Source organism: Phascolarctos cinereus, unplaced genomic scaffold (genome assembly GCF_003287225.1).
Source record: "Phascolarctos cinereus isolate Bilbo 61053 unplaced genomic scaffold, phaCin_HiC Scaffold_3;HRSCAF=262, whole genome shotgun sequence".
NCBI classification, from domain to species: domain Eukaryota; kingdom Metazoa; phylum Chordata; class Mammalia; order Diprotodontia; family Phascolarctidae; genus Phascolarctos; species Phascolarctos cinereus.
The window spans coordinates 153,407,346-153,428,482 of record NW_027555736.1 but is presented as its reverse complement, the minus strand read 5'-3'; the positions used below and the strand labels follow the sequence as shown (position 1 = coordinate 153,428,482).

General features: G+C 39.0%; 1 protein-coding gene across 1 annotated transcript in view; it reads left to right on the top strand.

The window, feature by feature from the left end:
* Positions 1-21,137, top strand: part of CHRNA7 (cholinergic receptor nicotinic alpha 7 subunit) — a 171,300-nt gene that overhangs the window by 127,747 nt on the left and 22,416 nt on the right. The window contains exons 5-6 of the mRNA XM_020982020.2: positions 14,527-14,606; positions 18,051-18,218. Of these exons, the coding sequence (XP_020837679.1) occupies positions 14,527-14,606; positions 18,051-18,218 (248 nt within the window). The remainder of the gene's footprint in view (positions 1-14,526; positions 14,607-18,050; positions 18,219-21,137) is intronic.

The following is a 21,137-nucleotide window of genomic DNA, read 5'->3' as shown; positions in this document are numbered from 1 at the left end:
ATTTTTATTCATGATACTGTGGATAGTAGACTTAGGGAATCTCTGACTCATTGGCTTCTGTGTAAAGGCAAGCTAAGAGATAGATCTACATTATTCAAAGAGCTTTAGTTACATAGGATAATGCATAAAAGCCATCCTGAGAACAGCTCCTAATTACCCAACAACAGTTGCATTGCCTGTATCCATGGGGAGAAAATGGTTCATTTATGATGGAAATAGGGTCTTTAGAAATTGGTGGTGGAAGGAAACAACAGGGCTTTGCTCTGGCCAGAATATAACACAAAAGTCTGGGGTTTTGTTGCTAGCAGATGTACATAATAAAGAAAGGAGTGAGGCTTGGTGCCTTCATCTGGCCTCTTCTTGCCCTAACTTTATTTACATGCTGATTAAAAGGATCTTGGGTAGGAGAGGGACTTCACTGTTCCAGGATATATATGACTCCTATATGTATGTGTGTGTTTTTTGTGGGGGCAGAGTTCCTAAAATAGGTTTTGGGGTCATAGGCTCATAATTGGGGTATGGTAGGCATATCTTGATGCTAAAATGGACAGATGTTTAAGACCATGGAATTCAAATTAGCATTATACATGTGGAGTCAAGAAGGATGAACTCAATCTGAACTTCAGGAGTTCTGCAGGTTTTTCTTGGTTTTCTGGCTCTGTGTGGGCATGAAAAGATCTACAGAGAGCATCCCAGCAACAGGGAGACCAGTAGAGCTGCCTAGCAGAGTCATTTGGTCCAGTAGTGATAATGCACCCACCTTAAGTAAACACCCAGCAGAGAGCAATGCAGTGATGTCTTAAGAGGACATTAGGTTCCCTGTATCACTAGAGGTATAAATTGCCATATCACATGTGTTCCCTGATTACATGGGTTCCTTCCTATGTGTGTTCTTTTCATACATGTGCTCTAGCCATGTGGGTTCCTGGTATATATTTTTTTCTGCATGTTCCCTAATGATGCTGTCTGTTATGTGTGTGCTGTCCATGTGTGTTCTATAGTTACATGTACTGTCTGGATGTGTGCCCTGGTAAGTGTGATGATCTGTGACAGAGTGAATATACTCCACTCACGGGAGAGTGGAGGTGGAGAGGGAGGGTGGATAGTTCCTTACCACAGCTTGACATGCTATTTGATTAAATGTTCTTTTGCTTTGAAGTAATGTGTCTTCTAGCTGGCTGGTGAAATTAAGCACATTTGTGCAGCCTCATTAACTATAGTTTTGAGTGAGTATTGAGCCCTGGAAGGCCTCATATTGGACTAGCTTTTCTGGGTTTTCTGGGAGGGAAACTAGATACTACAGTTATATTTCATTTGAAACAGGTTCAGTCAGTAGACTCAACATATTACACTCTCCTTCCTCACTTTCATCGAAAACAACTGGGTACAACCAACATAAATGGATATATGTTGAAGGAAGTTCTCTGAGATCCTGTAGTAGCAAATGGCATATTCTTTGAAATAATTTGCATGGTGCTTCAGGCTTTCTTTTTATTTAGATTTAATGTGCAAAACTTTTAAAAACCATATTTCAGCCTAAGGAAGAAAGCTCACTGTAGATGTTAACTTGACTATGAACTTGTCCTATCACTGATAAAATCCTTATTAACTTTGTTTTTTTCTTACATTAGTAAGGCTCAGGTGGTACCTTGACAGTTCAGACCATAGAAGGTCAGGATGAGGAGTCCAGACAGACTTTTTGGGTAGAGTGGGCATCACAACATGGGAGCTAGGCTAGGGGCTGGTTATTTCATAGGTGGGCATACAGGAATATGTGTCTGAAGAGATCAGATATTGAGAAGAAAGGACAAGCAGAATGTAACTCTCTAAACTGAATCCAAGATCCAAGGTATCTAGCCAAGTCTAAGCTCCAGGCATCCATCTGGGAGGGATCTAAGCAGTTAGTTGATATGGGGGTAGTCAAGGAATTAGGGATCCAGTCATGGAGAGATTATAGTTCAGGAACAAAAAAATCTAGACCCTGCAGGGATTCAGTTAGAGGGTAACATGACATAAACTCAACTCTTTGGGCCTTGAGGTAGGGTTTAGGGGCTTGGCCATAGAGTAACAAGACCAAAACTCAGTTATTAGAGAGATCGGGTTAAAAATCAAAGAAGACCAATTACAAGATTGAATTCTGAGCTTATAAACTCCTACCCTAAGATCTTTAATATACCCTTAACTTATGGACAGAATTGGTTCAATATCTGTTTTGAGGCCATAAATACAGGTGGGAGTTAACTAGCTTCCAAAATTAGAGATGTGCAAGGGCAGAGGCCAGTCAAGGCTTGATACCTCTACTGCTCCAGTTCCCATCCAAGTACCTAACTCGTGTGAACCTTTCCCCCCCCCTTTCAATGTCATCTTCTAGAGCACTGCATCTCCTAGGAAATTTTATTTGCTTCACAGATTACATTCTATTTCATCGACTACTCTGCCTCTAACTAACAGTACAATCCATGTAGATGAACTCAATGTGCCTAATGTGATGAGGGAATTTAAGCACTGAGAACATTTCCCAAGATTCTGAATGGTTTTCTTTTTGGATGCACATAGGAATGATAGGAGAATCACTGGGGACTGCATCTACACAGAATAATCTAATTAAGGGAAATTTATCAATTTTCTCTTTGTCATTTTCAAAAATTCACTGGCTCACCAACTTCCATTTTGATAATCCATAATCACTTCTTTTTATTCATAATAACATGAAACTGGTTACTCTGCTCCTTCCTTTGGCAATGATAAGCATCTCTGATTCATTTCTAATTCAACACAAAGCTGTTTGTTTCATTCCTAAAAAAAAAAAAGGAAGGAGTGTGAACATATGGTTACCTTACCAAGAACAAAATAAAACCAAATTTAAACTAGGGCAGAGGGAGGGAGAAACATACTCAGATACAGCTGCTAAACCAGATACAACAGAAGGCCTATATTAATGTGAATATTAATGGGGTTCTTTTGGGGTTATGGGTTGGATTAAATGGCAACTGAGGTCCCCTTCAACTCTGAAATTGTGTGATTCTCTGAAGTTATAGGGTTATAGAATTGGGCTTCATGTAAAAAATGAAATAACAAATGAAAAAACCAAAAACTTTTTAATAGAGCCCTGCAGGTTCAGCCTACCTTGGAGAGGTATGTATATTTATGTATGTGTGTGTGGAGAGTGAGTTCCCCATTACCAGAGAAGTAAAAGTAGAGGATGGGTGCCCATTTATTGGGGTTGTAAACAACATTCGTAATTTCAGTGAAGATTGACCTGAGATGTCTCAACTTTGAGATTCTATGAATGGTGGTTAAAATTGTCCATTTATCATGTTGTTGAAAAGTATTTCAATAGTCACAGAATCACATAATCTTATCTCTATGACATCCATAACAAAATCTTCCATCCTTTACTTATGTGTCCTGATGAACTAGGCTGATTCACTTTAGGACCATTCTGTTATTGTCACCAAGTTTTTCCTTATACTATTTCAAATCTGCTTCCCTGCAGTTTTCAGCCATGACTCCTACTTATATCTTTCATTGCCAAGTAAAACAATCTTAACTTTTCTACATGTTGCCTCTTCCAGGACTTCAAGAATGCTGTCGTATCTCTCTTTGATATTCTCTTCTCTAATGTAAACACTGCTACAGTTATCCCTTCCATATTGTTGGAGTTAGGGGTAAAGTACCCCATAATCTGGAAAATCCATGTAAAAATTTTTTGCCCTTCATACCAGAGAAGTCTGAGTTTTTTTCTTTATGCAGTATTTACAGTACCTAAAAAGATAAAATATATTGCTATTATATAATACTACGCATGTATTTTGTGCATTTTTGAGTTTCTAAACTTTTTCTGTCATCTGCTGGCCTTTGCATGTTGTCTGCAGCTTCTGCAAAACTCCTCCCAAATTTCATTTAATTTCTTATGCTGATTTGTGATATATAATTCTTCCCCCATGCTCATAACTGTCCTTTGTTTACTTTTCATCTTGTCAACCTTCATTTTAAAATGGTGCAACAAAAAAGGAGAATGTAAGACTCTAGTTGTGGTCTAACCAGGGAAGAGTACAGTGGGACTATCATCTTTCTCATTTCTGATACCATGCTTCTTGATTTAGTCAACAATCGTGTTAGCTTTTGGGGGGGTTGTAATATAATACTATTAATTCATTGAGCTTGGAGTCTACCAGTGCCAAGTCATAACTCCTCCATTCTGTATTTGTGCAGCTTTTTTTATATCCTGATATAGAAATTTGTATTTATTTAAAGTTATTTATTCACTTTTATCACCTCAGGCTTTATTAATTTTGATCTTAATAGCTTTGGAACATTGTTTTAACCTGTTGATATTATTTCAGATCCTGATTGTTATTCATTGTGTTGGCTATGCCTCTAGTTTCAAGTCATCTACAAATTGATACTCTTTCCATTTAGGTATAATTTTATCCAGATGATTACTGAAAATGTTGAGCAGCACAGGGTCAAGTACAAATTCTGGAGATATTCCACTATAAATTACCATTAGTCCACTGTTAAATAATTATTAAATTAAATAATTTATTATTAATTATATAATATTATGAATTATTATTACATTAAGCAATTATTAAATAAAACACCACTATATCACTAAGTTACATTAATAACTACCCTTTGGGTTCATTCATTCAACCAGTTCTTAGTCAATCTAACTGTACTGTCATCTATCCCACATCTCTCCGTCTTGTTGATAAGGTCTATCCTCATCCATCCACTACAGCTCCCCTCCCTCCCCCACCCCCGCAAGCTTCTATCTGGAGTCCTTTTATTTCTCTGTATTCTTAAAGATCTCACCAACTTCCAGGGGTTCCATTATCACCTCCACATAGATGATTCCTAAATTTATATATTTAGCTCTAATCTTTCTCCTCTACTCCTCTCCACTCCACTCCACTATCACCATCTGTTCATTAAACATCTACCTGGATTTATCTTCAGTGTTTCAAACTCAATCTATCTGTAATCACAGAATCTCACAGATTCATGGAATCCTAGTTTGGGAAGGGACATCAAAAGACATTTAGTCCATTCCTTCTACAAGTAAGAATCCCCTCTACAACAGACCACTCCTCAGTCTTTTTTGCTGGACCTCTTCAGTGGGCCCTCTTCCCTCCCTTCTCCAGCGATATTTTTCCATTTTCCAACCTCCTGATGATGGTAAGTCTATTCAGATCCCATTTTCCTTTTTTGTTTCTCCTTTAAAATACTTCTTCCACTCTTTTAAGGATCATTTCATTCTCCCTGATAACCTGGATGGTAGATAAGTTGTGATCCTCCAATCCTTTTACTTACACTAATAGGGAGACCAGCTTGCATTTTGTGCATACCTTGCTGTTCCTAGATACTGGTAGGAACCCAAACATAATGTACTCTCTTCAGGTCATTACAAAATTCATCTCATCCTTCATCCTTTCCTAGAACAAAACATTAAATATTCTGTCTTTCTTGCTGGTAGCTCAGTTGGGATAAGATGATGAATTCCTGTGTTCTGGACTGTGGCTCATTTTAGTTCCAAGGTTAAGGCAGAAAAAGGAAAATATTTATTTCCTTCCTGCACAAAGAATTTTCATTTTTTACCTGAAGTGGGAAAAAAAATGTTTCCAGATATTCCGCCTCCTAAAATAACCTGGTGACATAAAGAACTTCCAAAATATCGGAAAAAACCAAGTAACAGCTTTTATACTTATGTCTACTCATACTATGGAAGAAACCTCTGAGTTATCTTTTTTCAATAACTGCTGTCCTAGGTGGGTTTAAAAACATTAGTTCACTGTAGATATAAAGTCTGCTATCAGCTACTCAACCTGTCTCTGATATAAGTAGTTAAGGGGTGTCTGGGCAGAAGCTTCGGATGATTAGCCAGGGCCATTGTATAAAAAGGAGATGAAACACCTGGTTGGAAAAAGACAATCAAAGGGAAATTCCTGCAGCAGATGCAAAAAATATGATAGGCCTTCATTTTGGAAATCCTTTGAATGAGCCCCAGTACAGATAAGACGCCTAAACTTGGAGCTCAGACCTAGGGCCTTTGCTTCTATATTATAAACTGTCATTCCCCAGCAGGGAGGGACAGAACAATTGAGAGGAGAATGTTAAGGAGGTAATTAGCACCTAAATTTTGATAATAGACTGAGGAAATTAGATAAATTGCCAGAAGCTGAGAAAAAACCCTTGGGGGCAGGTAAGAAAAATTGAATGAAGCCTTACTAAGAATCAGTCAATCAAGAAACATTTGTTAAGCCCCTACTATGTGCCAGTCACTATGCTGTATACTGTTCTTAGGAACTTAGGAACTTGGATTCTGTAAGGAAAGTAAGGGAAGAGAACAAGCATTTGTTAGTGCCAGGGCTTTAGGAAATCCTCTTTGACAAGCTGCGTGGGCAGTGCAGAGGGACAGACTTGAGGAGAGAAGAACAACTTGGAAGCTAAAGGAATAGTCAGGGTGATATAGGGTTGAGGGTCTGAGATACACTGGCAGTCCCCTCATGTCTGGAATGCTCTCCATTCTCTCCTCTGCCTCCTGACTTCCTTCAAGACTCAGGTCAAATTCCATTTTTTGCAGGACTATCCCAATCTCCCCCCCTCCCCACTGCCTTCTGTTTAAGATTAGCTTCCATTTACACTGTATTTCTTGTATTTACTTATTTATTTGTGTGCTGTCTTCCTCATTAGAATTAGAATCCTTGAGGGCCGGAACTGTATTTTATAATGCAAAGTCTCAGTGGATCAAATCTGGACTCAGACACTTATTAGCTGTGTGCCTAAAGCCTAGTCATTTCATCTCTGTCTACCTCAGTTTCCTCAACTGTAAAATGGGGATAACAATAGCACTACCTCACAGGGTCCTGGTGAGGATAAAATAATATTTATAAAAGCACTTAGCACAGTGCCTGGAACATAATAGACACTATATCAATGCCTACTGCTTTTCTCTTCCCTTCTCCTTCCCTTTCCCTTCCTTTCCCTTCCCTGGAACATTGTTGCTCAATTGTTCAGTTGTTTCCAACTCTTTGTGACCCCATGGACCACACTGTCCATGAGGTTTTCTTGGCAAAGATACTGGAATAGCTTGCCATTTCCCTCTCTGGTGGATTAGACTAGAGAGAAAGTAAGACTTGATCTATGATCTATGATGTGGGTTGAACGAGTAAGGAGTCGAGAATTAGTCTGAGATTTCAAACCTGGGTGATGGTAATGCCCTTGACAGAAATAGGGAAATTTGGAACAGAATGGGTTCTGGGGAAAATAAAATGAAATCTTTTTTGAATGTGTTTGTTGCGTTTGAGATGCCTAAAGGATACCCAATAGGAAATGTCCAGTAGGCAGTTGGTGAGAATAAGACCAGGGCTGGATTGATAGATCTGGAAGTCATGCTTGTCATAAAGAACAGTGAAGTTTAGTGATAAGCGTCCTTGACTTGTATCATGAACTCTCCCCTTGAACTTTTTTGGATGTTCCACTAAGAAATGGAAACTTATCAAACTATTTGGTTAATTTTTAGTAAAAACTATTGTTATGTTTGAAAAATGCACCGAGTTGATGATAGCTGCAAACAAACTGCTTTTTCTATTATTCTTGCCAGAGGAAAGCTTGACCCAGGGGCAAATACTTAAGGTACAATTATGATGCTTAGAAGGAATTAATTAGGCTTTATGGCGCTTACCTCCTAACCTCAAACAGCAAATGTCTAGATAAATTGGCTTAAACAAAAGAAAATATTACTCGAATTCAGCAAAATAAGTGACTAGCAATCCAACAGGTTCATTTTCCAATTGTTGGTGGCTCCGTGCAATTCACCTTTTTCATTATCCCACTGTGTGTAGAGAGCCTGCAAGTTGCATTGCACTGGAAGTATCAGTAACATTTGGTGAAGTGACTCCACTGGCCCTGTTCATAATGTTAGCATTCTGGTTTGGGAGCTTTGATACTTGGAAATACTCAGAAAACTCCATCTGTCTCAAGGTTTATTGGTGATGAGCACTGAAGTTCCATGCTGCCAATTGCTAGCATTTAAAATGCGAGAATAAAAGCGGAAACCAGTTCAAAATGTCCATCATGTGGTTTCTTTCTCAAAGCTTTATTTCTTCTTAAGCAATTTGGTGTGTCCACTTTCTCCCCATTCATGCCATTTCCTAGCTACTTCATCTTCATTTACTCTGTTTCTGCTCTGTCTCACAGGGATGTTGTAAGCCAGGGAGAATGAAGGATTAATAAGAAGCATTATTAATCATGCTTAGGTCTGGCACTTAAATACTTGAGAAGCACATTGTACATGGACTTATAGAATCATAGGATTTTGTTTTTGTTATTTATTCTCCACTTTCTGCTCTTTTCTTTTCCCAATATTATCATCCCCTGCCAAGAGGCGGTTTTTTGTGTGTTACCTGTATTCCTGCAGCCCCTTCATTTTGTTCTCTTTCTGTATTGGTATTTGTTTCTCTGTTCTTCACATCACTTATTTTCTGCTGAGCACTTAATCATGTTTTCTCCCTTCCCCCCCAATATCAGCCTCAAGTCCACCTTAGTCAGTGTTTTCTGGCCTATTTAAAACTAAATAGATTCAATACTGAGAGGCCTTAAGGCTTGGGACTGCTGAGTTGGTAATAATAATGATAGCTCACATTTTATAGAGTGTTTTAAGGTTTACAAATCACTTTCTTCACAGGGTTGCCTCATTCTTTGTATCCCTGCTATCTGATATGGTACCTGGCACATAATAGATGTTTAATAAATGCTGATTAATGACCCTTGTGAGTTAGTATAAATATTTTTGGCCCCTTTTAACATTCGAAAAAAATCAAAGATCTGACACTTATAAGTGATTTGGATAAGGCCATATTGTTAGTAGTGTGGTAGTGCAGTGGACAAAGTGCTGGGTCTAGAGTCAGGAAGACCCATCCTCTTGAGTTCAAATGTGGCCTCAGACCTGTGTGACCCTGAGCAAGTCACTTAACCTTGTTTGCCTCAGTTCCTCATCTCATGCAGGAGGTAGTGTTTGAGGTGAGCTTTAAAGGAAACCAGGAATTCTTAGAGGTGGGATTGTATTTCAGGCATGGGCCTACGCAGAGGTATAAAGATATGAGATGTGATGTGTGTGAAGAATTACAGAAAGTCCAGTTTGGCCCTACAGTAGAGTGTATCAAAGTGAATAATGTATAATAAGTACGGGAAGGTAGGTTGGAGGTAGGTTGTTAAGGAGTTTAGACACCAAACAGAATAGTTGTATTTAAGCTTAGAGGTAAGTGGGAGCCTCTGGAGTTCATTGAATAGGGGAGTGATGCGGACTTTGGCAAAATCACTTTGGCAGCTTTGTGGAAGATGGATTGGAGAGGGGAGAGGTTTGAGGCAGGGAGAGTCATTCAGAGGCTATTTCAATAGTCCGGAAAAAAGTTGATAAAGGCCTGATCTGGAATGGTGACAATATGAATGGAGAGGAGACAGATGCAAGACAGATGTAAGGAAGAGCGGATGAGACTTGAAGACCAAAGAGTTGAGGATGATTCCTGCTGAAGCAGACTCCTCCTGCGACAGTCTTTTAGAAAATCTTTCCCCTAGAATTCTAACCTGAAGGTTTAGGACTAATCTGGATGAGAATCCAATGTTGCTTCTTTTCTACACAGTCAGCTTTTGGGAGAAATAAAAGCAGCAAAAAAAAAAAAAGCAAAACAATGCCGTCTTCTTCCTCCTATCCTCTTACCAAAGACCTAATCAATTTCTTTGAGGAAACTAGTGAAAAGGTTCTACCTTTTGAAATAGAGTAGAAGCAGTATTCTTCTCCAGTGCCTTGACTGGATTAGGGCAATGGTCAGTTTAAGAGAAGGGAGAAGCCTTTTATTATTTCAGTTAATGGAAGTATCTCTTGGGTCCACCTTTGACCAGCTGGAAAAGAGAATGTTTGGATGGAGTGGTCAAAGGGGGATTGACAATTTTAGGAAAATTGTTCTCCAAGAGTATCGTCCCAGTTTTGCTTGATGAAGTGAATTGTCATCTAAACTCTGTACCCCTTGCTTAATCTTGAATTTTGACTGTGGAGTTTTGTCTGTTGTCTGGGAATGATATAAATTATAATACCAAAATAACTTGTGTTAGAGAGTTTTGAAATGATGAGGAAACTATCCATTTTTGGACCCCCTGCCTTCTTTCTCAGACAGGAGTTCTTAATCTGGAGACATTAAGGTTTTAAAAAAATATTTTGAAAATGATATTTTATATAATATTTATTTAAATATATATTTTATATTATTATGATATGTTATATATAACACACAATACAATTATTATAATTTTATATATTTATGATGTATGTGATATATTTCTATATTGCATACATAAAATAGTTTTCTTTATAATCCTATGCATTTTATTTTATGCATTTTAAAACATTCTTTTTAAAACATTAAAACATTCTTATGAGAAGTTCAGAGACTCTGCCAGACTGCTACAGGGGTCCATGACTCAAAAAAGGTTAAGAACTCCTCCTCTAAGAAGAAGATGCTGAAAGTTTAATCTAAAACAATAAAAATTATTTCTGACAGGCTTGTGACTAAAATGCAGATTGCAGAATTTTTTTCCACACGTCCTCAATGATGCTTACGTCCCTAAGTTTTTCCAGTGGACCCCAAAGGGGGAGGGCTCACATGATGGCTTGAAGAACTGGCTTCCTTTGCTGCCTCTCTTGATATTTTTAGATAAACAGAAACAGTGGGGAGGGAGCTCAATTCATTGAGTTATCATTGTGGATGTAACTCTATCACAGTCCATACAGTTCCCTGTTCCAGCCCTGCCTTTACTTCTCCCAAAAGCTGACTGTATAGAAAAGAACTAAGCAATCCAGAAGGAACTGCCACATTTGAGGTATGGAGACACCATCTTGTAGGGGCATGGCTTCCCATTGTTGTCCATGCTGTTTACAAAAACCCGGAGCTCCTTCAGACTCTGGAAGCTCATTCAATGTCAGACGAGGTAGGCATTGTTCTTCAGTTGATTCAACTTTGTTATCACTTCTCTTCTGGAATGTAGCAATCTGCAGGCAGATGTGCTGCTGTGAAAAGCCGAATTTAGAAATCCGAGGGATCAATCACCCTGACAGTACTTTCTACAGACTATAAACTTTGCAGCCGGTGAACCTCAGCCAGAGCTATTATAGCAGTAGGCATGATATGACTGTACCCAGGCATATTTGTCTGTCCTCCAAGTGTTCACAATTCCATCAACCAACGGAAGGTCAGTCTTAGATGGGTTTCTGTACTTCTCTCACATTTGCGTGTCCTTCCTGGCAATGCTTGCTGGGCAGTGATGCTCCATCGCTGACATGATAGCTCTTTACCAGGTTGTGGGAGTCTGATCAAGACACAAAGTCATTACTTATGACTTTTTGGTGACTGCAGCTCTGACATTGTATTTTCTGGCCTGGGCTATTGCAAGATTACTCTGATTGGTCATTCTGCTTCAAGTCTCTTTCCACTTTAGTCCGTCTTTCAATTAGTTACTAAATTGATCCTTCTAAAATGCAGGTCTGATCATGTCACATTCCTCCTCAGTGAATTCTGGTGGCTCCTTATTATCTCTAGGATCAATTATCAAATGCTGACTTTGGCAATTAAAATCTTTTACAATTACCTTTTTAGTCTTTGGACAGTTTGCTTCCCTCTGTGTACTCTATGATTCAGTATGACAATGGGCTTACTGTTCTTTGCATGGACACTTCATCTTCCCACTCCTGTGTCTTTTCCCTGGCTCTCCACATGCCTGCCATGTTCTTCCTCCTTACTTTTGCCTCCTGGAGTCGTTTCCAGAAAGACTCAGTTCAAATCCCACCCTCTGTAGGGGACCTTTTCTGGTCCCTCCCCTCCCGCTACTGCTTTCCTCTCTTAGATTATCTTTTTTTTTTCCCCCATAGGTATCAAACTTTCTAGAGCAGCTTGAACCAGATTAAAACATAATTGGGAAATGTTTGACAAAATAAATAAAAATACAATACAACACAGATAATGTTGATTTGTGGTTTTCTAAGTCATTATGCCAGATCTGTTTCTATTTGAGTTTGACACTGCTCTATATGGTCTACATACTCTCTGTGTGTGTATGTGTATATGTGTCTCTATAATGTACATAGAGTTATTTGCATATGGTTTTTCTTACTAGAATGGGATTTCCTCGGACGGGGCTGTACTTTTGCTGCTCTTTGTTATTCTCAGCCCTTAGTAAATGCCTGTCACATAGTAAATGTTCAATCATTGCTTGTTGACTACCTGGCTCATCCAATCATTCAAACTGTGTCTGGGTGCTGAGGATTCACAGGACCTTATGGAAAATCACTGCATGGTCCTATAAGAAAAACATCAGGAAGGCTAAATATCTGAGTGAGCTGAGACTGGGAAGGAAAGCTAAGTGTAACAGAGGTGGATTAAAGCTACATAGGACCACAGGTGGGGTGGATAAGATGGGGATAACCGATGATGGAGAAAGTGGAGCTGCTTAACTTTTATTTTGCTTCTGTTTTCTTGTCAAAGAGACTGATCTTTGGATTGGAAAGGTGAGAACAAAAAATGGGTAATAGGCAGGGGATACCCGAGAGAAGTTGGGGAAGAGTAAGAAAGAAACTACATACCCTTTATGAGTTCAAGTCCCTGGGCCCAGCAAACACACAGAACATATGTGATTATTGACTCACTGTATGTCAATCAAGTTAAGGGACTACTGTGTGGCAGACACTATGCTAAGTCCTGGGGATACAAAAAAAGGGCAAAAAACTCCCTGGAGGAGTTTGGAATGACTATAGTGAGCCAGAGACATACTACAGTGTTGGGAAAGGGCAGATGTTTCAGTTTTCAAAAAATGAAGAGAATTGAGTTTGCATACTATTAGCCAGTGAACTTGGCTATTCTATTTTTGCATATCAAAATCCTCTGACCATTCTATGGTTCACCTGACATACTACCTCATCTGTGCAACTTGCCCCAGCCTAGTGATTGCTGCTCCCCTCAAACGCCCTTTGCAGCAGTAACAAAGATACACCTCTAATGGGGCTAAGCTGAGAAAAGTTTTCCCAGTATTTTTATGGAGTAGCTAGGATGAGAAGACCATAGATTTAGAGGTAGAAGGGACTTTACAAGACATCTAGTCCAATCCATCATTTTCCAGATGAGAAAAGTGAGGTTCAGATGGAGAAATGACTTGAACAGAGTTACTCAAGTAGTAAATAGCAAATCTAAGATTTGAGACGCGTTATTTACCCCAAATCCTGAAGTGATTTATTTGAGGTAGCAAAGAGAAGTCAAAATTTCTCAAATGGTGGCTTCTCTGATAAGTTCTTAATTCCTGATAGGGTTCTTCTCTGCATTGCTGTGTCAGAAAACTGCTAATGAGGTAGGCCATAAGAGCTCCTGAGAGAGGAGAGATTGGCATTTTTCTGCACAGGTTCCACCTAACTCACCCTAGCCATGCCGCAGTTCAATGGTCCAGCCAGTGTTCTACCTATCCAATTCCGGTGCACCTGTGAGGGCGTGTCTATGTATAGCCTTTCCCTTACCCCTCTCATGATGTTGTAGAGTAATGCCTGGGGCATCCCTTGAGAGTTTTATGGCAGCCTAGTTTTTCCTAACATCCCGTCTTCAAAAGTATAGTTACCCTTATTATTTCTAATACCAAGCTGCATTTTTAGAGAGCTATAGTCTTGATTCTTTCACTTGCCACATGATCAAAGTTGATTTGTGAGCTGATTTTGAAGTGAATCAGGCACAGATGCTTAAAAACTGGGCTTTGCCTGACTTAACATTAGAGATGGATAAGGTGTATCTTCTTGGTTACTTGATGTTAAGACCATCTGTATATATTCACCTACAAAGTGATACACACTTATGGAATGGGGGCCAGTAATTGGCTCACTCAGTGTAATGTCTGGGAACATCTTTTAGCTACTGGTTTGTGCTGACTGTGACAAACTCAGCTGTCTGGTTTTTCGGGGGTGCTGTCCAAGTTAATCTGACTATATTAATTACCAACATAGGAGTCACTCAGGAAGTTAACTCCTTATTAGCACTGGCTTATGAAATTTAATACCAAAACTTTTTTTTTCCCAATTGGCAAGCATTTATTTTCTCTTCGTCTCACCTCCATCCCCAAGGGTGAAAAATGAAAACAAAACTCTTGTAACAAATATACATAGTCAAACAGGCAGATTTGCACATTGGCCATATTAAAAAGGTATATCTTACTCTCCATTTTTAGTCTGTTGCCTCACTGAAAGGAGATGGGTAGAATCATTGGTCCTCCAGAATCATGGTTGGTCTTTGCACCGGTCAGAGTTAAGTCTTTCAAAGGTGGTTGTTTCTACGATGTTGTAGTTAGAGTATAAATCGTTCTGACTCTGCTATTTTTCTTCTGCATCAGTTCCTCCAAGTCTTTCCAGGTTCTCTAAAACTACCCCCTTCTTATGACACACTGGTATTCCATTACATCCACATGTCATAATTTATTCTTCCTTTAATCTCCTTCTAGTGCTGATGAGCGATTTGATGCTACATTTCATACCAATGTTTTAGTGAATTCTTCAGGACATTGTCAATACCTCCCTCCAGGTAAGATGTTTGTATGTTTCTGTGTGTGTGTGTGTGAGTTTAGAAAAGAATTTAAGGGTGCTTTGTCCAGTTATGTCACAGACCTGCGTCATTGAATGAGGGCATGACCAGTACTTTTTCTTGTGGGACAGCCTCACTCTTCTCCAGGTACTGCTTATATGCTACTGTCACTTTCTTATATTGCTAGTGTTTAGTGATATTACCTCTTCTCAACAGGCCAGGTCTCTCCCCTTTTGCAGGAATCTTAGAGGGAGTCAGCACTGTCTGCCATACCACATCCCTTCTTTCCTTTAGCTCATAACATGAAATACACACAGGCAAAACTGAAGAAACGAGAGTTGCTTAAATTCTTGTTGAATCAATAAGAATTATTTGAATTCAAAATTGATTAAAACAAAAGGCAAAATCTTACTTAAATACTCTAGCCTTAAAGCAGAAGCAAAAATATTAACAAACAAGTCAATAAGATGCTTTTTATCCCTCTCCCTTTCTGGGTCTCTCTGAAATTTGTTCATTTTGGGACTGATTTAACTCATACTTTAAGAAAGTTTTCTCAACCCCTTCTCCAGTCTGCTGGATCAATCTCTGACCCATTTCTCCCCTTCAGCACAATATTGTTAATTATCATATTCTTCTGTATATCACAAGCCTGCTCCTCTCCCTTTCCCACCTCTTTTGGAGTATAAGCTTCTCAGGGGCAAGGACTTTCTTTGGTCTTTATTATATTCTACAAATGCTTTATAAGTGGCAATGTACCCTAAAGGTGCTTAATTGATACCTACTGAATTAAATTGGTGAATTGATTATTGCTGTTACTTTTATCATATTACATATTCATAGAGTTGAGAAACAGTATGGAGGTATAAGGGCAACTAGGTATTGCAGTAGATAAAGTACCATACCTGATGTCAGGAAGGCTCATCTTCCTGAATTCAAATCTGGCTTCAGACACTTACTAGCTGTGTGACTCCGGCCAAGTCACTTAACCCTGTTTGCCTTAGTTTCCTCATCTGTAAAATGAGTTGGATAAGGAAATGGAAAACCACTTCATTCCTTTGCCACGAACACCCCAAATGGGGTCACAAAGAATTGAACATACCTGAACAACAAATGGAGATACATTAAAGATATAGTCTAATCATTTATGGGAAAGAAATAATTGATGAATTGTGCCCAGATCATAGATTTAGAACTGGATGGAACTTTGCTGTGATATCATCTGATCCCTTCATTTTAAAGTTGAGGAAACCGAGGCCCAGAGGTGTGAAGTGACTCCTGCACTCTCGGTCACACAGGGAGTAAGTAACAGAGCAAGGACTTAAACCCATGCTCTCTGTCTTCGTATCCAGCACTGCATCAAGCTTCCTCTTTCTTACCAGGTTTTGTTGATCCACTTCCTAGTATTGGTTCTCATTTTCAGCAGCATACAGTATATTGGTACGAATTAAGTAAGGTAACTGAAGCCCTGGCTACCCAAAGGGTTTTCCTTATTAATCTTTACTAAAGGAAGTTTGCTTTGATTGACTTTTTAAAAAAAATAGAATTCTATTTTTCCCAATTACATGTAAAGATAATTTTTGCATTCATTTTTTATAAGATTTTGAGTTCCACGTTTTTTTCCCTCCTTCCCTCCCCTCCTCCCTCCCCAAGATGGTAGCGATTTGATTTAGGTTATGTATTTCATTGACTTTTGATAGAGATGATTCACTTATTGTTCTCAGTTATTTATTTTTAAAAGTTCAGATAGTTTCCAGTAGCTTTTTGTGGAGGGATTGAACTTGAGGTATTTTGCTGGTTTCTGCTCTGAAAACTTCAAGTTTTTTTTGGTTTGGTTTTGCTGTAGTTTATACAGCAGGTTTGGCTTCTCAGCATTGGTTATCCTATAATCTGTCCCATGATGACTTTTCTATTCTGTCTATGTGTTTCTTCTCTATGCTTATTGGTAGCAACTCTCAGTGTAAGGGTTGAGTTTTTGGAGGCATTATTCAGTCATCACCAGTGGAGAAGAACATTGATTATTCAGCTGGATGGAGCTATTTTAGATATAATTACTTTTGGTTTCTCATGGGAATTTGACATACTAGTCCTAATTCCTTTTTTTTTTGGAGGAAGAAGTAGGAGTAATCTAAGCTGATTATCCAAATCGAACTCAAATTATGAATTGTTTATGCCCTCAACCATCATTTTGTCCACTTCTCTTATTCCAGGCAGGGCTACTTTTAAAGCACTCCAGACAGGTGTCATTTCTTCTCTTGAAAGCCCTTAGGGAATGTCACTTGGTAACAAATTCTGTGTTTAACAGGCTCTGTCAGGAGGAAATTCTCATACCCAGTCAAAATCCCTCCTTTTGCAATTTAAGGCCATTATATCTTGTCTGGTGCTTTGGGGATTTGGGCTAGTTGTGGTGACCTTGCATATATTTCTAGCTAGAAAATTGATTTCTCAACCTTTTCTTCCAAAGTCATATTTAGCATGTCCCAAAAGTCTGAGTGCAACATTAAACTATTAAATCTTAAGTGATTAAACCTTAAAAACTGCACTAAGACTTTTGGGATAGCCTGTGTTTCAGCCCTCTACTCATTATTTTTTTGGGACCCCTGGATTTTCTCCAATTTCTTCATTTTCTTTTTAAATTTTGAAGACTAATGTTGCAATTGAGAGTGATTGAATAGGTCTAATTGGTGAGGTGGTCATTGTTCAGATAAATGTCTATCCTTTTATCTTACTATCTGCAGAAGATATTCTGGGAGCATTTGATGAGAATAGAGTTGTCATCCCCAAAATGAATCTAAAAATGTAGAAATACAGTGAAGTGTTTTTGCCTTAGAGATTTTTAAAAGAAAATGATAGTTTTCAAACTGGAAAATTTTCTGTGTAGTCCTGTCTGGAGGCAGGAGAATGGACTAGATGACTTCTCAAGGCCCTTCCTGAGAATCAACGATTTGGACACCCACAGATTCTGAGTTCCAGACAATCTGCTCTGTGAAGAAACTATTAACATCAGAAAGAAAATAAAAAAGGTTCAGCTTGTGAAGCATGCAATGAAGAACTTTGTTAAAGGAGGGAACCTCATAAATATTTTAACATGGTGCCCTCTAATCCATCCAGCAAGTTAGCAAACATTTAATTTTTTTTTTTTGGCTAGGCAGTGGGATTAAGTGACTTGCCCAGGGTCACACAGCTAGTAAGTGTCATGTGTCTGAGGCCAGATTTGAACTCAGGTCCTCCTGAATCCAGGGCCGGTGCTCTATCCACTGCGCCACCTAGCTGCCCCAAAACATTTAATTTCTTAAGATACAAATGATGGATCTCGTGCATGGCTCTGAAGCTATACACCATCAAACCCATTGTGTTGTAAGGACAAATTGCTCGACCTGAGTTGGGATGATGTAAATGCTGCGTTGACTTCTTGTTTTCCCTTTGATTACCCTTCAATCAATCCAGGCATATTCAAGAGCTCATGCTACATTGATGTGCGCTGGTTTCCCTTTGACGTGCAACAGTGCAAGCTGAAGTTTGGGTCATGGTCTTATGGAGGATGGTCCCTGGATTTACAGATGCAAGAAGCAGACATTTCTGGCTATATCTCAAATGGCGAATGGGATCTAGTTGGTAAGCCCATTGTACAGGGAATGCAATTAATTCATAGTGCAAATACTGAAGAATAGTACATTGTCATCCATGCTGGTCTGAAAATCTGTGCAAGCAACACTTTAACCAGTGTTTATTAAGGGCCTGGTATATTGTCTGTACTTTTTAAGGTTATGTGATGGATTCAAAAGAAGTAGAAGATCTAGGCCTTATCCTCAAGGGCACTCTTCTCTGTCTAGTTAATTCTCCAGACTGTTGCCAGATTAACATCTCTAAAGCATAGCTCTGGTCATGTTGCTTCCCTGCTCAAGAAGCTTCAATGGCTCCTTCTTTCCTCTAGGATCAAACACATCTTCTCTGGCATTTAAGGCCTCTTGTAATCGGGTTCCAACTCATCTTTTTAGATTTATTTCTCATTTTCCCACCTCGTATAAGCTACATTCCAGCCAAACTAGACTTGTTGCCATTCGATATGCAGCATTGAGTCTCACCTTTGTGTCAACCCCCATGCATGGAATACTCTCCATCTTTACCTTCTCCTCCTCTTGAGATTCCTAGGTCCAGTCAAAGTTCAGGTCAAGGGCCACCTCATCATCCATAAGCCCCTCAGTTCTTTGTGCTTCTGACCCACAACTTATATTATCTTTCCTTTGTATATTTTTTTTGTATTCACTTGTTCTGTGTATATGCTGCACTTACTACCCCATTTCCAGGGCAGCTAAGTGGCTCAGTGTATTGAATGCTGGGCCTGGAGTCAGGAAGCCCTGAGTTCAAAATCCCACCTCAGATACTTGCTAGATGGGTGACCCTGGGTCTGTCACGTAACCTCTGTTTGCCATAATGCAGTGGAGAAGGAAATGACAAACCACTCCAGCAACCTTTGCCAAGAAAATCTCCTGGACAGTATGGTCCATGGGGTCAATGAAGAGTTGGACATGACTAACAACAAAGCTCTCCCTCTTCCTCCTCACTGAAAGCAAGGACTCTTTAGCTTTGATCTTTGGGTCTCTAGCCCCTATCCTAATGTCTGGTGCAAAGTAGGTGCTTAATAAATTCTTTGAATGAACTGGAATCTTACCAACTAATCAACAGACATGAAAAAACTAGAAAACATTTTCAAGTCATACTATGAGTTATGTAACTATGTGGTCGAGGAAGGATTGTCATGAGGTAGATTTAATTATGGAAGGTTGGAGGCAAATCTGGAGCTGGAAGTTTAGAATTTGACTACATGAGAGGAAGAAGAAAGCTATTTCGTGATAGGGAACAGAAGGAGCAAAGCCAGAAAGGTGGGAATGAACAGGCTGAATGTAAGGGACTGGAACAGAGGAGCCATGTTAGGAGCTTAGCACAATGCCTGACACATAGTGGACTCTTAAGAAATGTTGGCTGATTGGTAGTTTGACATCAGCTCGGATAGCTCATAGGATCATAGATTTAGAGCTAGAAAAGACCTTAGAGATCTTTAAACCCAATCTGTTAATTTTATAGATGAAGAAACAGTATTGGGGATTTTAAGAGACTTGCCTAGGGTCGTACAGCTAGTAAGTGAGATAGGATTTGACCTGAAACCAAGTCCAATATTCTACACAATACCATACTGTCTTCCCATGAGGTGGCATCAGTTTCTGAGGTCCTAAATGGTAGGTGGAGGAATTTGGTTTCGATCTGATGGACAAGTGAGAGCTACTATAGGCATTTATGCAAATAGGTAAAAGGACAAAAATGTTATATTAAATGATTGTTGTGTTAGAGGTGTACAGGACAGAGTGAGGAGGGAGTTGGGGTTTGGTGAGTGGCTAGGGGCTTTTATAGCCATCACTGATTTAGAGCTGGAAGGGACCTCAGAAGTCATCTTATAATGATCCAATTCTCTGATTTTACAAAGGAGAAACTAAGGCCCAGAGAGAAGAAATTACTTGCCCAAGGTCATAAAGGTAGTAAGTAGCAGAGCTGGATTCAAAATCAGTTCATCTTGAAATAAATCCAATATTCTTCCTACTCTACCACACTGCTTACCCAGGTGTGATGGGATAAGGACTTGAACTAGGGTGATGAATTTGGAAATAAAGAGGAAAGGCTAGATTCTGGAAGGAAGGAAGGAAGGAAGAAAGAAGAAAGAATTTGGTGACTCATTAGATAAGGACAGGGTTGGAGGAGGGGAGGAGGCAGAATGAAGAAGAAAAGGAAGTTAAAATTAAAGGATTGTAAGCCTGGGAAATCTTAGAATGGCAATGATGTGTTAACAGAAAATGGAAAGTTGAAAATGGAAGTGAATTAAGGGAGGAAATTCAGTTTTAGATATGATTTTCTATTTCCCCCAAAGCTAAATAAGCCCTCTAAGTTACTACTTACAACGTAAATCCACTGGAGTACAAAAGCATGTATATGTCATTCATTTTCCACTTTCTACTGCTTGTAGAGGATAGGAAGTAAGATTAGAATAGAGAATCACAGGACCATAGCTCTAGATTTGGAAGAAACTCTAAATGTTATCTAGTTCAACCCCCTCATTTTACAGATGAGGAAACTGAGGCCAGATAAGAGTAAGCAAATTAGTCACAAAGTGAGTGGCAAAGCCAAGAAGTTGTAATTGAAAGGACACAAGCACTTTTCTTTTGAGCTTTGAAATGTCTGTGCTATTTTTACTTCTTTGGTTTTTGCCTTTCCCCAAAACTATTAGAAATTGTAAGATTAATAGGTATCTGGCCCTCATCCAGATATCTGATGGAATTATTCCTCTTCATTCATTTGCAATTTTTTTTCTCCTCAAAAACCAACTCTCCAATTTAGAAAAGATGCAGAGTATTATTAACGGGAATGACAGCAACAGCTTATAAATGTGGTTGATGGTGTGCAGATATGAATTAAAGGAACTAAAATTTAAGATTAAGTACAAATAACGAAGTGTAGTTAGTGAGGTTTGGACTGGGGTAGTAG